Here is an 18,639-nt window from a genome sequence, read left to right as displayed (position 1 = left end):
CTTCCATTAGCCTACAAGCAGTAGACAATAAATTCATAGAATGAAGCAATTAATGATGAGTGAGATAGTGATGTGGGTCTTGGCAGAAGAGGATGGTAAATGCTATTTTTGAAACCAGGATGATTTTTAAAGATAATGAGGTATTATCAACAATTGCTCCAGAACCACAAAAACTGGATGTTCAGTCATCCTAGTTATAAACTCCAAAAGGGCAAGGAACACATCTAACTTTTATTCACATTACACCCCAGAACCTGTGTCTAGAAAACAGTAGACAATAAATTCATAGAATGAATCAATTAATGAATGAATGAGATAGTGATGTGGGTCTTGGCAGAAGAGGATGGTAAATGCTACAGCCTTGGGAAATGTTCAAGGATCGTGCAAATTTTCCAACATCTGCTTCTAGAAACAAAGGTTTTCGCAGTTCACAATCTCCAGCCCTCCCTCTATCCACAGAATAGCAGCTTTGGTCACTATGTCCTCAAAGGTCCACCCCCAGGACCTCAGCATGGAACCCAACCAGTCTTCTCAAGCAACTGCCCATCTCTTAAATCAAATTTAAGTTCAAGTTCTAATTTGACACTAGCAAGGCACGAGAACTTTACCCTCTGTAAAATGGGGCAGTAACTGTGGCCACCTCTTGTAGCAATGGGGAGAGTCACATGAGACTCAGTAATATTATACAAACTACCTACCACTCAGCCTGCACACTGGGTGCTTAACTAACGATGCCAAATGGTATTCATTGAACAAGATGATAAGAGACATCTCCCCCAAAGGCCCATACTCCAGGGAAGTCCAGACCAAAAACATCTGAGAATGCACATTCTGAAAAATGGCTGCTACAAATCAACACCATGAAGGCTGCAGCATCCCTCTTTTCCCATCACCAGCAAAGACTCTTTATGATTTTATTCTTTGAGGATTACAGAAGATGATGAGTGCTTCATGACTCTCTCCAAGGCTAGTAGCACCAAGCTTCTCAGATGACTGTACTGGGAACAGGAAGGTAGGAATTGTGATGCTTTGAGAGCATGGAGATAAAGAAGTTGTCAGGACACAGTGACTATCAAATCAAATTCATGGAAACTGTAACTTCAAAAACACATTTAATATACTGTATTCACCACCAAATGAATGCAAGTTCTCCAGGGAGGCTTACCTTTGTCTACTCAATCGTATTCCCTGAAATTCACTCTGAGAAGATGGGGGAAGAAAAGAATATTCCAGGACATTCAAGGCACTCTGCTGGGCACTTTGTCACCAGCAATCCCAGGGAGAAGGGCTCTCCAGTCTCTTAACTATTAGGGGAACCTCAGGTTCAGTGGGCTGAGGCACTGTGGATCTGACTCTAAGGCTCATGTTCCTTTCCCTCTTTGAAAGAGCAATCGTCCACACTTGCACAGCTAGAACCCCAGGTCAGACAGCCCAGGTTTCCCAGATCACTTCTCCTTCTCCCTCCAGTCTTTTTCTTTGGAGTAAAACCTTTCAAAAGAAGCATAGGGAACACTCTCCATTGCTGCAAATAAGCAATGGTTAGGTGGGTGGGCTCTGGAGCCTGACTTGCCAAGACTCAAATCCCAGTCCAGCCACTTACTAGCTGTGTGGCCTTGGACAAGTTACTGAACTTCTTAGAATTTATTTATGCTTTGCTAAAATGGAATGATGATGAAGATAGTGACTATCTGAAGCCTAAATGTGCTAAAGGACAGGGGCCCTGAGGACAGTGCCCAGAGGAAAGCAGGTCACTAAGTGATAGACATTCCTTATGATTCCAGCAATTCCCTGGGAAGTTTCCCTTGTAAGATGCCACTAATGGATGGATCTTCTATGGGTGTGCTGAACACTGAGCCCCGACTCAAGTGGATCCCTAGGACACCAAACACAACCTAGCAGAAGTGGATTAGTGTCTCCTTTTTCCAGAAGGGTTCATGTGAAAGGGGCCTGACCCTACATAGAAGATCCTCAGGCCTCTCTTATAGTTAAATAGCTATCAGGCTCAAGTCCCAGAGACAGAGTAACTTGGTATATGCAGTCAGGCCAGCTCTGGGGGCAACTTCTGTGAAGAGAAATTTGTACTTCAATAAGACAAGCAAAATCTGTCCATTAAAAAACTTAGGATTTAAAGTCCCAAAGGGCATTTCAGGAGTCTTCTTTTCTTCCCCTTGCTGAAGGTTACTGAACTGTTTATTTCCATCCTCATCTCCGCACCTTAGACCACTCTCACAGGATGGTCCATTATCACAATCTCCATTTTACATTAAAAAGGGGGTACCAAGGTCAGGAGTGACACTTACCCAAGTAACACAGCCATAAGTGGAAAGAATTTAACATGAAAAGGTCAGCCCCAGGATCAGGTGTTTTTGGCAGGCTATGCATGGCCTACTTGGCCTCTGCCTGAACAGTCAGGGGTATGGAGCACAGAGCAGCACTCGAGAAGTCTTTGCTGAATGCAGAATGAGTCACGCTCAAGTGTTCTTTCTCGACTCTCTCAGGCAGCCCTTTCTCTGTCTTTTAGCCTCTCCCACCTATGAGGTTGCAATATTCCTCTAAGTGGTCTTCTTGCAATAGCTCCATCCTCCAACCTAAAAGGTTTTTTTTTTCCCCAGTAGGAATTTCCCATCCTGTCTCCACCTTGCTTAGATGCTTCCATGATTTTCCACTTTCCCAACTCCACAGTAGGCCTCTCAAGGCACCTTCCAAATCCGATCCCACCCCTTCCCAGACTCACTTCCTCCCCCTCTTCCCATCTCTCTCAGCTCAGGCCACATTGGCCACTGCAGCTCCCTCAAGAGGCCTCATGAAAACCCCCGGGATGCCCTGCAGCCATGGCCTACCCAACAAGCCCCCTTCCATATCTCACGTTTCTCTTCAAGCATGCGGTAGTTCAGACCTGGGCTGTAGGGTCAGATCACCTGGCAGTGAATTCTGGATCCTTCACTTACTAACCTTGAGCATTCCTCATCTCTAAATGGGCACCAAAGACCCTCTTCATGGGCAGATGTCGGGACTAGAGGAGATAAACAGCCACAAAAATATCCCTTGGCCTCTGATTGCCTGGCTGGGGCTCCTCTTCTTTCACATATTTCCAATAACTATTCCAGTGAATTGTAACTACTAACTGGCATGCCTCTTCCTCCAGGGCTTCTCCGCCTATTAACATGCTGGAGCCAATTATAGTTTGGGGGGCGGGGAGCATGCTATGCATTATAGGAGATTTGGCAGCATCTCTGGCCTCTCTCCTCTTGAGGCCTGTGATCACCACTCAATGTGACAACCAAAAAAAGTCCCAGAGACTGTCAGATGCCTCCTGCAGGCAACCCTCAGCCCATCGATCCAACCCTGTAAGGAACGGCTGCTTGAAACTTGGAGTTCCTCGAACAGTAGAACAAGAGCTGTGGCCACAGCAGTGACAGTTACCCATTTTGAGTGCTCACTGTGTGCCAACGCAGTTCAAAGTCCTTCTCGTGAATGATGGATGTACCCCTCCAACACCCAAAGGGGAGGGGTTTTCACATTTTATCAATGATAAAACTGGAGCACAGATAGGTTAGTACCTAGCTAACTCAAGGTGTGTCTGCCTCTCATCTTGTCTATCCCCTGCATCATGGGAATGAGCACATGGGTGGATAAATGAATGCTGCTGTCTCCTCCATAACAGTCATCTATCTTTTCTCACCTCTCAGGAACAGTGAGCCATCAGTCTCCTCTGGAGTCCCACGGTACCCCATAAAGTGGTTTAATTTGTCAGAAAATCACTCACCACCTATGGCTCTTCTAAGCTATCTAGGCATTTTGTGGGGATCATGCTGTTCTGGTTACTCTGTTTTTGTTATTAATAATAGGAAGCACACTATCCAGCTTACCTCTATGGTGGTTTCACTCAGTGCAGACAAGAGATTATGACCAAATAAATATCATCTATCTCATTTTCTACCCAACAGTCACTCCTTTCAGACCCTGCTAAGATATAGTGATACTATTTTTGCAGCTTAGACCATAGTACCCTTAAATCCTTCCAAATGTGTAGACAAACTATTTGTAAATACCATTTCCCAGGTCACTACACACAGTGCTGCTCAGTCATAAAGAGTGAGAATGTTCATAAGTGTGAATGCAAGAGCAAACACTAACAATTTGGTTCTTTATGGTCACAGATGCAGCAAATAAACCCGTTTAACCTACATTGTGATAAAGAAAATAAGGTAAACTGTTAAATCATAATAGTGGAGATCCAAAAGTGTCCTAGGTCCAGAACGAACATTCAGTGGGTAAAGGGGAATCAAGAAATGCTTCCTGTTAGGGAAAAGGACACCAATGATTTTTTGATCAGTAAAATTTTGGAAAGTACTAAATATAAAACAAAAGCTTAAGAGAGGTTGAGCATTTTAGAAAGCATCCTACATAAAGGGCTCACATGGGCTGAATGGACGAGGCAGTTTAGTGTCAGACCCTGCTTCCAATCCCAGCTCTGCCACTCTGGAGGTTAAAAAGTTACTCAACCTCTTGTACTATCGGTTTCCTTACCTCTAAAGTGGGGATAATAATACCAACTTAAAGCATCATGGAAAGATTAAATGACATAGTGGGTGTAAGGTGCCCCACTCACTCACCGCAGGTACCTAATGAAGTTGCTTTCTTGGATTGTTATAAAATTATCTTAAGTGCACACACATGTACAAAGGTACACACTCATCATTTCAGAGCAATCTTTAAGGTCAAAACAGGAGACAAAAATTCAATGCAGTCCTTATCAAAACACCAACGATATTTTTCACAAAACCTGAAAAAACAATACTACAAATCATATATATACATATTTTTAAAAGATCCTGAATAACCAAAGCAATACTAAGCAAAAAGAACAATGCCTGATTTTAAGACATAGTTCAAGCCAGACACAGTGGTGCAAACCTGAAATCCCAGTGGCTTGGGAGGCTAAGGCAGGAGGATCACAAGTTCAAAGCCAGTCTCAGCAACTTAGCAATGCCCTGAACAACTTAGCGAGATCCTGTCTCAAATAAAAAATGGGCTGGAAATGTGGCTCAGTGGTTGAGTGACCTTGGGTTTAATCCATGGTACAAAAAAAAAAAAAGACATACTTCAGAATAATATCAAAACAACAACATGGTATGGGCATAAAAACAGACAGGTAGACCAATGGGAGAGAGTAGAGATCCCAGAAATAAACCCACACATCTACAGCTGATTCTCGAAAATGGCACCAAAAAACATACATTGGGAAAAGGACAGCCATTTCAATAAATGGTGCTGGGAAAACTGGATACTCACCTGCAAAAGACCCCTATCTCTCACCCTATACAAAAGTCAACTCAAGATGGATCAGATACCTAAATATAAAAGACCAGAAACTCTGACACTACTGGAAGAAAACACTTCAAGATATTGTTATAGGAAATGATTTTCTGGATAGAACTCCATTAGCTCAGGAAATCAAAGTAAGAATTAACCAAAAAAAAAGGGATTACATCAAATTAAGAAGCTTCTGCACAGCAAAGGAAACAATCAACAGAGTAAAGAGTCAACCAACAGAATGGGAGAAAATATCTGCCAATTATTTATCTGACAGAGGATTAATGTTTAATAACTCAAAAAAACTTAAGAAAAAACAGTAATCCAATTTTAAAATGGGCTAATTATCTGAATAAACACTTCTCAAAAGAAAAGATACAAACAGCCAACACATATATGAGAAAATGCTCAATATCATTAGCCATCAGGGAAATGCAAATCAAAACTATAATGAGATACCATCTCAATCCAGTTAGAATAGTTATTATAAAAAAAAAAAAACGCTGGCAAGAATATGGAGGAAAAGGGACTATTCTATACTGTTGGTGAGAATGTAAATTACTATAGCCATTATGGAAATCAGGATGGAGGTTCCTCAAAAAACTAAAAACAGATGTACCATATGATCCATCTATTCCATTCTGAGCACAGATCCAATGGAATTGAAATCATCATACCAAAGACATCCCTGTATCCCCACATAGTACTTACTTACTATTCACAATAGCTAAATACAGAATTAAAATAGAAGCCAGTCAACAGATGAATGGATATAGAAAATGTGATATATCATATATGTGATATAATGTATACTCATATATATGTGTATATGTATACATATCATATATGTATATACCTGCATACATATATATCACATGTCAGTATCATATATATACTTAATCACATACATATATACATATATCTGTGATATAGATATATGTATATATATGTGTGATAAACATATAAATATATGTATACATGTATAGACATACATGTATACATATACATTGCATGTATTATATATGTGTATGTGTATATATAATACATGCAATAGAGCATTGTTTAGCCATAAAGAAGAATAATACCCTGTCACTTGTGGCACAATGCATGGAACTAGAGGAAATTATGTTAAGTGAAATAAACCAGATACAGAAAGACAAGCGCCACATATTCTCTCATTATGTGGAAATTGAAAAACTCAACTCAAAAGCAGAATAGTGGAGACTAGAAAGGGAGAGATGGGGTAAGGAGGTCAGATTCATGTGTGCCATATGCATGTATGGAACTATCACACTGAACCCCATTGGTGTGCACAGTTAATACATGTTAATAAAGTTTTAATCTTTCTGAGAGTATAACCATGTCTGCATGATTTGAATTATGGTAGATTTTTTTTTTAAACTGGGACAAGGGGCTGGGGTTATGGCTCAGTGGTAGAACACTTGCCTAGCATGTATGAGGCACTGGGTTCGATTCTCAGCACCACATATAAATAAATAAACAAAATAAAGGTCCATCAACAACTAAAATATACATAAAAATAGTAAAAAAAGACTGGAACAAGCCAGGCATGGTGGCACACGCCTGTGCCTTAGTGGCAGCACCATAATTAGTACATCCACACTCCCCCCACCACAACTATCCTTTGCTCTGGCACTGAGCTCTTTCAGAAAGGACGGGGTCAAGGAACAGGTAACAAATAATTACTGAAATAATCAGTAAATGCATGAATAAGCTCAGTGACATCACCAATGTTAGATATATACTCTGATACCTCACACCAAAAGCATTTATCTAATGGGCAGCAATAAAACACAAAGCAATGTACAGTTATGAAATCCTATTTATACCTGGGGTGGAAGGATTTATAGTTCTGTTTATTAAAGAGGCAAGTCAGATTATCAAGACTAATTTAAGCCAGGCACAGTGATGCATGTCTGTAAACCCAGCTACTAGGGAGGCTAAGGCAAGAGGATCGAAAGTTCAAAGCCAGCCTCAGCAATTTAGCAAGTCCCTAAATAACTTAGTGAGACCCTGTCTCAGAATAAAATATCAAAAGGGCTGGGGATGTGACTCAGTGGTTAAGTGCCCCTGGGTTCAATCCCTGGTACCAAAAAAGAAAAATCAAATTTAAAAGAATATGAATATGATTATGAAGGTGCCAGGCCATAAGTAGCATACAAATTCCCCTGCCTCATCAGGGTCATTTGAAATAAATCATGAGTCAGCCCAGACATGTTGATCCTACAAAATGCTGGGCTGTAGAATTTTTTTTATACCTTTATTTTATTTATTTGTTTGTTTACTTACTTACTTACTTACTTACTTATTTAATGTGGTGCTGAGGATCAAACCCAGTGCCTCACCCATGCTAGACAAGCACTCTATCTACCTGAGCCACAGTCCCAGCCCAGCCATTAGAATTTAATGTGTGTGACTCCCAGACTCATAAAGCATTGTGGAAACTTGGGCTGGGATTGTGGCTCAGCGGTAGAGCGCTCCCCTAGCACTGGCGGGACCCTGGTTCGATTCTCACCACCACATAAAAATAAATGCATTGTGTGGTGTCCATCTACAAAAAAAAAAAAAAATTCCCTCTCTCTCTCTCTCTCTCTCTCTCTCTCTAAAAAAAAAAAAAAAAATTGTGGAAGCTGTCTTTTCCATCTCCCTGCCTTCCAAACCTTAGAAGCCCCAGAAGGATGAGACTGTCCCCTGCTTCCATGAAAGTCAATGCCTTCCACCACTCCCTCTCTCGATGGTTCAGGAGGGCGTCTAAAAGTGGACATTGGGCAGCTGACCTTCACCTCCAAGGCTCTCGCCCTGCATGGAGCTCTCAGCCAGACTCTCCAAACTCTCAGGCCTCCCAGACTCCTCAAGCCTCCTGCTCCAATCCTCCTCAGCTTACCACCCTGGGTGACCCTCAGCCCTTCGCCTCCACAGCCCACCCTGCCAAGCCCACCCCGCCCTTATGGGTGTCCTCTTGCTTCTTCAGGTTCCACCCCAAGTTCTTTGCCTTCAGGTTCTCGGGATCTCTTCTCACTAATACCCAGGGTCTGTAGAGGCCTTAGCACCTGACACCTCAAATATGTCCAAAAGCAGCAAGGTTGATGTTACTGTTACTGTGATCATTATTATTTCCTCACCCAGAAACCACCGAAATGACTCTCAAGCCTACAACAGCTCCCTCACCCACACACCCGGAGGCCTTGGATAGGTTAATGCATCCCTGCTTATTTAAAATTCTCCTTTCTTTGGCTTCTAGGGCACCGTCTTATCCCAGCATTTCTCAGAGTTCAGATCCACGACATTCATCACCACCTATGGGTGGACTCGAATTGGAACATCCAAAGCCCTTTCTCCTGCTGCTGCATCTGGCCACCAGATCCAAAGCCAGGTGACATAGGGCACAGCCTGCTCCCACATCAGGGCCCTTGCACTGGTGGTCCCTCTTGCCGCACATTGTCACAGGTGTCACTCTCTGGTGCCAAATGTTGCCCACCCAGAGAGGACTTCCCTGACCACCAGGAGCATGGCCACCCAAGCAAAACTCAGTGACGGACCAAGACAAAATCAACACTGCCATCCCTCCCCACGGGTCGCTCCATGCTTGGATTGCGCCCTGCTTACCTGGATCAACGTCTCCAGCTCCTGGGGACTCACGCAGATGTGATCCCGCAGGAATTCCGCCTTCTCCAGGGCGATGGTGTTCTTCTGGCTGCTCTCAAAGGGCTGCTCCAGTGCCCGGAAGACGAGACCTCCCGTGACGAGGTAGACCACCACGACCACAAAGATCGCAACCACGGTTTTCCACTTCATGACGGTCTGCAGGCCCCCCTGGGAGGCGCCTTCCATTCTGGCTACCACCGTGGCGCGGGAGGAAATGGAGAGGCGAGGAGCCGGGTGGGGTTGGTGCCCGTTAGTGGTGCTCTTGGGCTGACACACCGGCGGGGCTGCTGCAGGAACGGCCACTGAGGGTGGGGTGAGGGGGAAAGAGAGTGTTGTTTATGATCACAAAGCACAAAACTTGTCAGCAACAAAGCCCAGATGTCCTCCTTAAGCCAGCTCTCAAATGTGAGGATTAAAAACTGGTTCACCGAGGCTGCAGGTAGGGAATTTGATCCCTTGCCTAGGTACCCATTTTGAGTTCTTACAAAGGACCACCAGGAGTCCTAATTTTGAAGACAAAAAAAAAAAAAAAAAATTATTAATTGAATTTTGAAATGCTTACATTTTTCTGCAAGCATCCAAATTGGAAAACCACTTCCCTGTTATTTATGATTCATCTCCTCCCCTAGCTTCCTTGTTTAAACAATGTGTAAGAAACGCCAAAAAATAAACATCTTTGAAAAACAGGCATAGCATTCAACTGGAGAAAATTAAACAGGAGAGGGATACCCAGCTAGTCTATCCAAGTACAAATACAGAGAGGAGATGAACATCGATGACTAATAAAAGACTGTCTCGTCACCCAAGTAGAGTGATCTTGCTGGATGCAAAGGGAGTCAAAAATCCGACACAGAAAGGAAGGTTTGGGTTTCTGAAGACCAATAGTAATGAAGATAAAGACAGGGGGTCAGAATGAGGGGTGCAAACAAAGTCAATGCTTTATGTTAATTAGCGAAGCTTTGTGACAAAAATCATAAGAATAAAATCAATCCCAAATGTATTTCCTAAAAGAAAATGTAACTGTCCCTGATCTGTTAGTAATAGGATTTGGCTTCTATTGTCTTCCAATAAGAAGTCACTGAAAAGAAAATTTTCCCTGGTTTTCAGAACACAAGGAATTCTCTAAAGTCCCTGGTTCTCTGTGATGGCAATTTCATTACCTTGGAAATAAATAAATTAAGCTGGTGGCTCTTCTGCAACAACAGAGAGTTCAAGGTAGTGTCCCCCACATAGTGCTGCTGTGCATTGCGGAAATCTTGTACAGCAGTGACCCATCGTGGCACTTCCATTCAGTCATCCCTTATTATTCTAATTGTTATCATGGCCTCTGTGGTGGTACAACCTGGCTGTTATGTAAACAAGGTATTAGGAGATGGCAAACCTAAGTGAGGCCAATGATCCACTCCAGCGGGGCTGAACTGCCCAATCTCTGCACTGGGGAAGTCAAGGTGAATCAAAGAGCCGGAATCTCACTCCTAGTTCAAAATATCAATGATCCTACCAACACTTGGCTGTCGGCATGGCCGCTTGAAGAATCTAAATCTGCCTCTCATCCTAGACCCTCAAATTCAGTTTTTCTCTTTGGAAACTAAGCTGAACATCGATCTTTTACTGTCTATGATTCTTTACAATAGAATCATTCAATGCTAAATTATCCTGGGGTTTAACATGAATGCAAAATTCTCTAGGATCTCAGATTGAACTATGTATAAATTAGAATCGCCACCACTCTGTGGCAACTGGAAGGATAGCCTCCAAGGTACCCCCAGGCAATCCCCAGAACTCGTGATTGTCACTTTACATGGCAACAGACACTCTGCAGATGTGGGTAAATTAAAGATTTTGAGATGAGGAGATTATGGTGGATTAAGGTGAGCCCAATATAATCACAAGAAGATCACAAAGAAGGAGACGTGAAGGAAGAAACAGATATGGGAGTGATGTGACCACAAACCAAGGGATGTGGTCCCTCCTAACGAAAACCCAAGGAAAAGATTCTCCCCTAGCACCTCCATAAAGAATCAGCCTTACACCTTGCCCAGTAAAACTGATTTTGAACTTTTTTTGACTTCCAGAACCATATTATTATTGATTAGTGCCGTTTGAGGCCCTGATGTTTGTGGCAATTTGTTACAGCAGCCACAGGAAACTGACACACCCTCTACTAGATTAGGTCCCCCTGCCTAGAGCTCACTGCACTATGTTACTGATGGAGTCTGGTCACTTTTCCAGAAAACTCATTATACTGAACGTTCCATGAAGACAGGCACTGTGTCCACCCGTCACCTCTGAATCCCCAGTGTTCTGCATGATACCTGGCACACAGTGGGCAGCCAATCAATGATGACTGACTAAGTGAAGGAAGGAATATTAGCATAGCTGAACCACACATACAATGCCAATGAGAAGTGTCAGATAGAAAGCAACTTGACGGTCCAGCGGCACTGAACAGCAGGTCCTCAAACACAGCAGTGCTCTGTTCACACCACCACCCCTCTTCAGAGGTTCTCACAGTCAGGAGCCTCCTCCCCACCCTCATCTGCCTGGCCAACCCCCCAACCTCCTCGATGCTGGCCTCCTCCGGGAAGTCCTCCTGGACACTTCCTGGCAGATTCAGCCTGAGCGTCTCCCCCACTAGCCTATCAACCTCTTGGAGTCAGAAAGCTCATCTTTTAATCACCGATCTCCACTTCTTGGCACAGTGCCTGGCCAAGCCAATGTTAAACAGCAAATGTTTATTTTCTGTTGTTATTGATGTTGATTACTCCTTCAGACTACATGCCGCCCAGAATTGCCACTACCCTCAATGGGAAGCATTTATATGATACTGATTGAATGGAAATAAGTCACAGTTCCCCCCAGCTTTGGGGTGGTGACAGTCCACTTAGGGAACACACCCTACAGTACCAGGTAACTAAAATTGGGATAAAGTCTTATCAGGTGACCAAGGATGGCCTGACCATAGAGGCTAGTTGGAGCTGAGTCCCCTTCACTGATCTCCATTACTGATCTCCGGAGCTTCTAGCATCCCCAAGGCTGAGCAGAATTGGGCATGAGAAAGGTCTTTTTAGGCCAGTTCCTGGTGCCTGCTTGCTAGGAGAATGTCCCTAGGAGAGAGTTTGGACAGAATCCAGCAACTCCTTAGTTTCCAAAGCACTGGAGCAAAAACTAGAACTTCAATCCCAAACCTCTCAGTGACTGGCTGACCTTGAAGTGGTCACTGGGCTCCTCTGTTTGCTTATCTGTGCGATGTGAGTAATAGATGCGGTTTTCTTGTTGTTTTTGACCTGAGGGTTGTCACGAACAGCAAATAAGCTGCTGGGTTTACTGATGGGAGCATATTTGTAGAAGTCAGGAGTACTGGCAGGGACCTGAGGACACTGCAAAACCTTTTGTGCATTTGACCAAAGATGAAGTTAGCCTCTTTAGCATATATGAGTGCACTTTTTGAGGGCTGGAAAGGAATTTGGACAAACTCCTTAAATTGGAAAAACTTTAAAAACTTCCAAAGGGTGTTTGAATTAGTCCATTTCTTCTCTTCAGGAACCATAGTTGTTCTCCCACTAACAAAATTGTCCTGTGATCTGGGATGAGCCTCTGGAGGTCTCTGTGCCTGGTGCAATTGAAGAAGCAAAATTAGACAGATGACGCTGATGGTGGTGATGGTTGCTAAGGTGGCAGGAGCCCCTACCACACAGTGAGCACTTACCTGTGCCTGTCACTCTGATAAATGCTTTGCTGATATAGCTGGCTTTGGACCTCACCATGAAGGATTATCACACTGTGTGCATCCGGGTCCTCCCAGAAGCAGATGTTGAGAAGGGATTATACGTGCATGGGTTTTAATAGGGGAAATGTCTATGTGAGAGAAAATGAGAGGGAGTCAGCAAGGCAGAAGGGTCATCAGACACTGTGTCAGGCTGCCCCTGAGTGAAGAAAGGGGACGAGAGAGGAATGTAAGTGTCCTGCATCACCTGCACTCTAAGGAAGGTTCAAAAATGTTATCAAGGACCCTTAAGCCCTGGGTCTCCCAGGACATCCTTCTTGTAACTCAGCCTGTGGGGCCCATAGGAAATGACCTACCATGCAAAGCCAGCAATGGATTTATCCTGCCCCCCTTTCGTGTGTAGTACTGGGGACTGAACCAAGGAGTGCTCTATCACTGAGCTTTTTTAATTATTTTAATTTGAAACAGTATCTCACTAAGTTTCAGAGGCTGTCCTAAACTTGTGATCCTCCTGCCTCATCCTCCCCTTTTGCTGGGATTACAGGCATGTGCCACCACACCTAGTTCCAACAATGGATTTCACAGCAGCAGCGGTGGCTCTAGGTCACTGACACTCCTTCTAATGGAATCCTGCAGGCACCTGCTCACTGTCACCACCCAGCCCCACTGCACAGGTACAGAAACTGAGACCCAGGCAGGTTAAATAGCTAAGCCAAGGTCAATACCCAGAAAGTAGTGGAACCAGGATTAAAATTGGAATACTCTGACTTCAAAGTCCGTTCTCCTGTGTGTCATTAAGAACAGGACAGTAGGAAGCAAAGCAACTTCAGGGGGAAGGGCATTTGTTTCAGACTGGCATTATAGCATTTCCTAGTCTATGAGGTTAACTACTTCGTTTCCTAGTGGTGATAGAGCTCTTTTCCATAGAACATATCAATAATGGGTGCATCATAAAAAGTAATAGCCTAGAATACCTCACAGTTCCAACAGAAAAATATTTGGCAGAAAAATGACTGCAGAGAGTTGACAAGAAAGGCAATATTGGGGCTGAGGATGTAGCTCAGTGGTAGAGTGAGGCCCTGGGTTCCATCCCCAGAACTGCAAAACAAGAAATGTTGGAAGACAATGCTCTTCAGTTATTGGTCATTTTTAAATGTTTCCTCACACATATTAGTACATTTCCCTTTTACCTAAATATGGGTGGGTATGGAGGTAGCCATGGAAATCAGCTTTTTCATAGTTCAATTCTTAGTAATTCTATATTCTTCAGGTTTTCCCATGCTCCCTAGATTCCACTGCATCGTTAGTTCATGTATTCAATCAGCAAACATTTGAGTTTGCCTGTCACCGTGTTTGGCACTGGGGGGTTGTAAATGAGTGACACATCCCTGCCTTCAGAGTTAGTGGGAGAATTGACAAAGCTCTTAATGCAGGAACCCGTTCTTTTCACACAACCATGGGTGGAAGGCAGGGACCATTATCTGCCCTGCTTCATGGGTAAAGAAATTGAGACCTTGAATCACTTTTCAGAAGTCAGTGAGCGAGCGGTGGCATGCCTGAATCTGTCTTCAGACACCTAACCCTGAGCTGCCCTAAACAGATGGCATCCAAAGGATTCAGGGTCTCCTGGAAACCTGAAATGCAACCACCTCAGAGGTGCCACTGTCACACAGCAACATGACTTTGCCTATTGACCCAGGAAAAGTACAACTGTGACTGCAGATGCAGGGGCAGGAGGCAGGGAGCACCGCCTGTCACCTCCTACCCAACTCCAGCTCTGGAATCCTTCCAAAGCCACCTGCATTGATGTGTCTCAGCGCTTTCCAACAGCCCCACTTTAAGGCTTGCCTAGAGTTCCCAGTAGGCTTCCCCAGGCTGGTGGGGAAGAGGGAGTCAGGAAGAGGGCAGGAGAGATGACAGCACACAGCCCCACCTCAGAGGGGACCACAGATGCCTGCAGCTGTCACCATAGCAGTTAGAGCAGAGTGTTTGTCTGCTGAGTCCAGATACCCCAACAGCCAAATCCCACTGTTCCTATCCCCCTGTGGCACACGTCCCCCCCCCACCGTGCCTTCAATGACCAAGTTAGTCCCTGCAAGAAAGGCAGCAAGTCTTAGCTCCACAAACTAAATGAGCAAGCCCTATTCCCCAAGGCCACAGGAAGGAAGGCTGTCCCCGGGGACTGGGCATTGCTCTCTCCTCCCAGCCCTCTTGGAAATTTTGCTTCTGGATGGAAGAAACCAAGATACCGTAGGATGACTGGGACCCTCCAGGACTGAGTGAAAGGCTCCAGGCTGAACGGGAGGACAAGAAAGCTAAGAACAGCTGCTCCTGTCTCCCATCTGTCCTTCCACCTCTCCATGGTGAGACCTTCCACTTCTCTCACCTGAATCACTGCAACAGCCTCCGGTCCTGGGCCCCCTAAATCCATGCTGCACATCCCAGCCACCTGGAGCTCTCTGGGGTGAATCTGATCGCTGGCCAGTGCCTAAGATCCTGAAGGCACCAACGATTCAGGATAAAGGTCAGGCTCCGTGGCTTGCTCCAAGAGTCTCCCTTCCAGGACCTGGCACCGGCCTATCTCCCCAGACTCACCCGCTGACACACCCCCACAAGCAACCTTTGCCCCAGTCAAACCCTGTGGCACCCAGGCTACAAATGCTGAGCCACTAATAAAGCTGGCCTCTGGGCTGTTCTAGAGAAACAGCTCTATTCCCAGATCCCTGTCTCCTCCTTACTCTCTCATTTTAGCCAAGTCTCCTCATTCTTTGAAACTCACCTCACGGTCACCACCTCCAAGAAGTCCCCCATGGCTGCCCCCCTCCAGGATGATCATATGTCCTTTTTCTCTGCCTCATGATGGAGCTTAGTGGAGTACCTACAAGTAGGAGGCTCCCCATGACAGTCTGGTCCATTGTTGACTTGGTCCATTTATCCCTTGATACATTTGTCTCAGGTCAACATTTATGATATCAAGTTCACACACCTGACCCAAAGAAAATGTGGCTGGCTGCAGCTCATCTATCATATAGAGTCAGCCCCAGGACTGCTGTGTTTTTTCCAGAGACAGATATCCAGAGTCAAGGTGTTCAACTTCTCAGAAAATGTACAGTCCAAGGAGAGCTCTGCATGATATGTACAAATGCTAGAGAGGACCCAGACACTCAGATCTGGGCTTTCTTCTCTTTATGAAGGAATAGAAGGTTTTCTTTTATTTATAGGTGCAAAATACTTGTTAGATTAAAAAAAATCCATTGAGTGTTCCAAATCATGAATGGTGAGTCACCTCTCTGCTACCAGACAGGGAAAATTTCCCTGCTGTCTGCCTTTCTTGAGTCCCTCTGACCAGGGCCAAACTGTGTCACCTCGGATTTGAGAACCTCAGAGATTAAAGGGCTTTTCTTGCCCTGTCCCATCATTGGTCCAACATGAGAAAAATATAAAGGACCTGGGTTCATTTGGGACTCAAGGCACCAGCAACTTCCATATCAGGACTAGTAAGCAAATGGTTTCTTTTGATCTTCTCCTGACACAAGAAGAGAGTCTTGTATTTGTAAATCAAGGGCATGGTGCAAAGTCAGGATCCCTCTCCACCAGCAGATGGAGCCCAGAGAATGACGCTCTTAGGGAGTTGTAGAGTTTCAGGAGTCCTCCAATTCACCCCAACCACAGGTTTAAGCTCCATTGTGACCCCATTCTTCCCAGGAACCATTAGGGAGAGCAGAGAGCAGAAGTCCCCTCTCTGGCTTTACCTTCCCGTCCTCTTGGAAAGGTACAGAAGGAGCAGCACTAGTGGGAAGATGTATACGATGAGGAATTGTTGCTCAGGTCTAGTTCTAAGCCCGTACTTGGTCAATGTGAGCAATCCACATCATCAGGAGGCAGGGACCACTATGAGATCCTCACAACAAATACTACCAGTGAGTAAATGCCATGCTGGACAGAGACCCGGGGTATAGACAGACATGAATAAGGAGCGGCTGACTCTACCACAAAGAAGATCAGAAAAAGGCTTCCCAGACAGGGAGCCCGTGATATAGCAGATGAGGGTTCCGTGCCTGTCAGATGGCACAGGGAGGAGGGCAGACCTGCCAAAGAGTCCACAGGTAAGACCCAGGCATCAGGGAGCCTGGGGAGTTTGTCAGCCTTATTAATGAGTGTGGGAACCCATTAAGGCCAACACAGAGAGAAGAGCCTGGGATCAGATTTGGGTTTGGAAAACTGACTCCAGCCACAGTACAGAAGCCGACTAGCAAAGTGAGAGGCCATCAGAAGGGAGTGTAGCCAGGAATTTACTGGAGGAGATGATGAGGGCCTCGATGGGGGTAATCACAAGGGGTACTAAGGAAGAAAAATCTACAGATCCCATGATGGATGGAGAGAAAGACGTGTTAAAGAGGGAGGGTCTGGGCTGACTCCCCTTACCTCCTCCCATCCTTCCTTCCCCTAATCCTCTTCTTCTACACTAATGGTAGCTAACAGACCCAGCTCTCTCCCCTTCTGTCTCCTCCTGGAGCTGCCAGGAGGTCCCACCCTCTCTGTTATCCCTTCTCTCTGCTCAGAGTCCACATCCAGGCTGCTAAAGAAATTGAGCAGCCTTGGGGATTGCTGTCACCTTAAACCCACGGTTTCCTTCTTCAACTGGTCCTCAGTGCTCCAGAGCAGTCCTACCCTATTTTCCTGTCCCCGTCTCCAGAGATGGCTGTCAGGATAAATGTCACGAAGACATTAAGGTGGGACTCACTACAAACAAACCTGAAATCACATCTAGAATTCCTATTCTACGTGATAGACATTTACTTTCCAAAAGGGCTTTCCATAGAAAGCATTTAAACACCACACTCTGTGTGCATCTGAAACGGGCTTTGTTTTATGTTTGCATGTTTTTAAGAATAAGTCGTTTATATAGAACGAGGTGTGCCTTCCCTGTTGCCCTCCTCCTTGGGCCACAGAGACAGAGGCTCAAGAGCCCCGGCACATTCTGCTTCGCAAGCAGACTCTCAGCCACCTCTGTTTGCCAACAAAGCTGCTCAGTGCTCCTGGCTCATTTCACAGTTGCTACAACCTCCTACCCTCCCCCCCCCCAAAGAAATCAAATGGAAAAAGAAAATTAGATGGTTCTTCCTTTACTGAGCCTACCAAGTCTCAAAAATAAACAAGATCCGTCAAAGGGAGAAGACAGTTTGTACAAAATACCCTACAAAACAGCTCTGCATTTCAGCATCGCCCTCTGGGTAATTTCCTCTAAAGTGGCTCCTCTAAATGCACATCAGTGCTGCTGACATCAGCAAGATTTCCATGATTTACTGCAAATGCAGCTATCAGAAGCTGGGAGTGAGCGGGCTGGAGGAAGAGAGCAACCTAAAAGGGGAAAAGAATACCCCCGTGAGGCTGGGGAGACAGTGACGTAGGGAATGTACAAATCCATTCATTTGAAAGCTGAAAAGTGTTTTGAAATATTAACCATCTTCAAGGAGTCAACAGAGTTGCTGAAATTTTGGAGAAGTGGACTCCCTTCAATAAAATGGATAGCTGGATAGCCAGCAACACCTAGGTTGGGGGTTAAAATGGGATTGAATGAACAGTCAGCTCTGCCTGGGAAATTGCAGGGCTGAATCAGGCTCCAGGGCAATTTTCAGCTCCAAAAAGCTGCTAACCAATACCTCATTCCACTCTCAAAATGTTGGTCCTTACTAGCAATTCCTCCTGTTAGGAAACTCCTGGAGATGCCCTTTAAAAGTTTCACCCTTTCATCTCTTTCTGAACCCTCCACAATCCCAATCCTAGTGTACTGTGTGTACTAAGTGCTCCATTAAAGTTCAAGAAAGGAATTTGACAGATGTTTGCCAAGTACCTATTGTGCTTCAGGAACCAGGGGATACAAAAGTGATGAGCAGACCCTGCTCTCCAGGAGCCAGTCAATGAAAATG

At 44.9% G+C, this 18,639-nt stretch overlaps 1 protein-coding gene across 1 annotated transcript in view; it reads right to left on the bottom strand.

The window, feature by feature from the left end:
• Nucleotides 1–15,520, bottom strand: part of Kcnk10 (potassium two pore domain channel subfamily K member 10) — a 79,183-nt gene extending 63,663 nt beyond the window's left edge. The window contains exons 1-3 of the mRNA XM_071607393.1: nucleotides 15,489–15,520; nucleotides 15,096–15,205; nucleotides 8,944–9,284 (exon numbers count right to left, since the gene is read on the bottom strand). Coding sequence (XP_071463494.1) covers nucleotides 8,944–9,284; nucleotides 15,096–15,205; nucleotides 15,489–15,520 — 483 coding nt within the window. The remainder of the gene's footprint in view (nucleotides 1–8,943; nucleotides 9,285–15,095; nucleotides 15,206–15,488) is intronic.
• Between the last annotated feature and the right edge of the window lie 3,119 nt (nucleotides 15,521–18,639).

Source organism: Marmota flaviventris, chromosome 2, assembly GCF_047511675.1.
Source record: "Marmota flaviventris isolate mMarFla1 chromosome 2, mMarFla1.hap1, whole genome shotgun sequence".
In the NCBI taxonomy this organism is placed as follows: Eukaryota; Metazoa; Chordata; class Mammalia; order Rodentia; family Sciuridae; genus Marmota; species Marmota flaviventris.
Note: the sequence above shows the minus strand (reverse complement) of the source record. Positions and strands in the feature narration are given on the sequence as shown.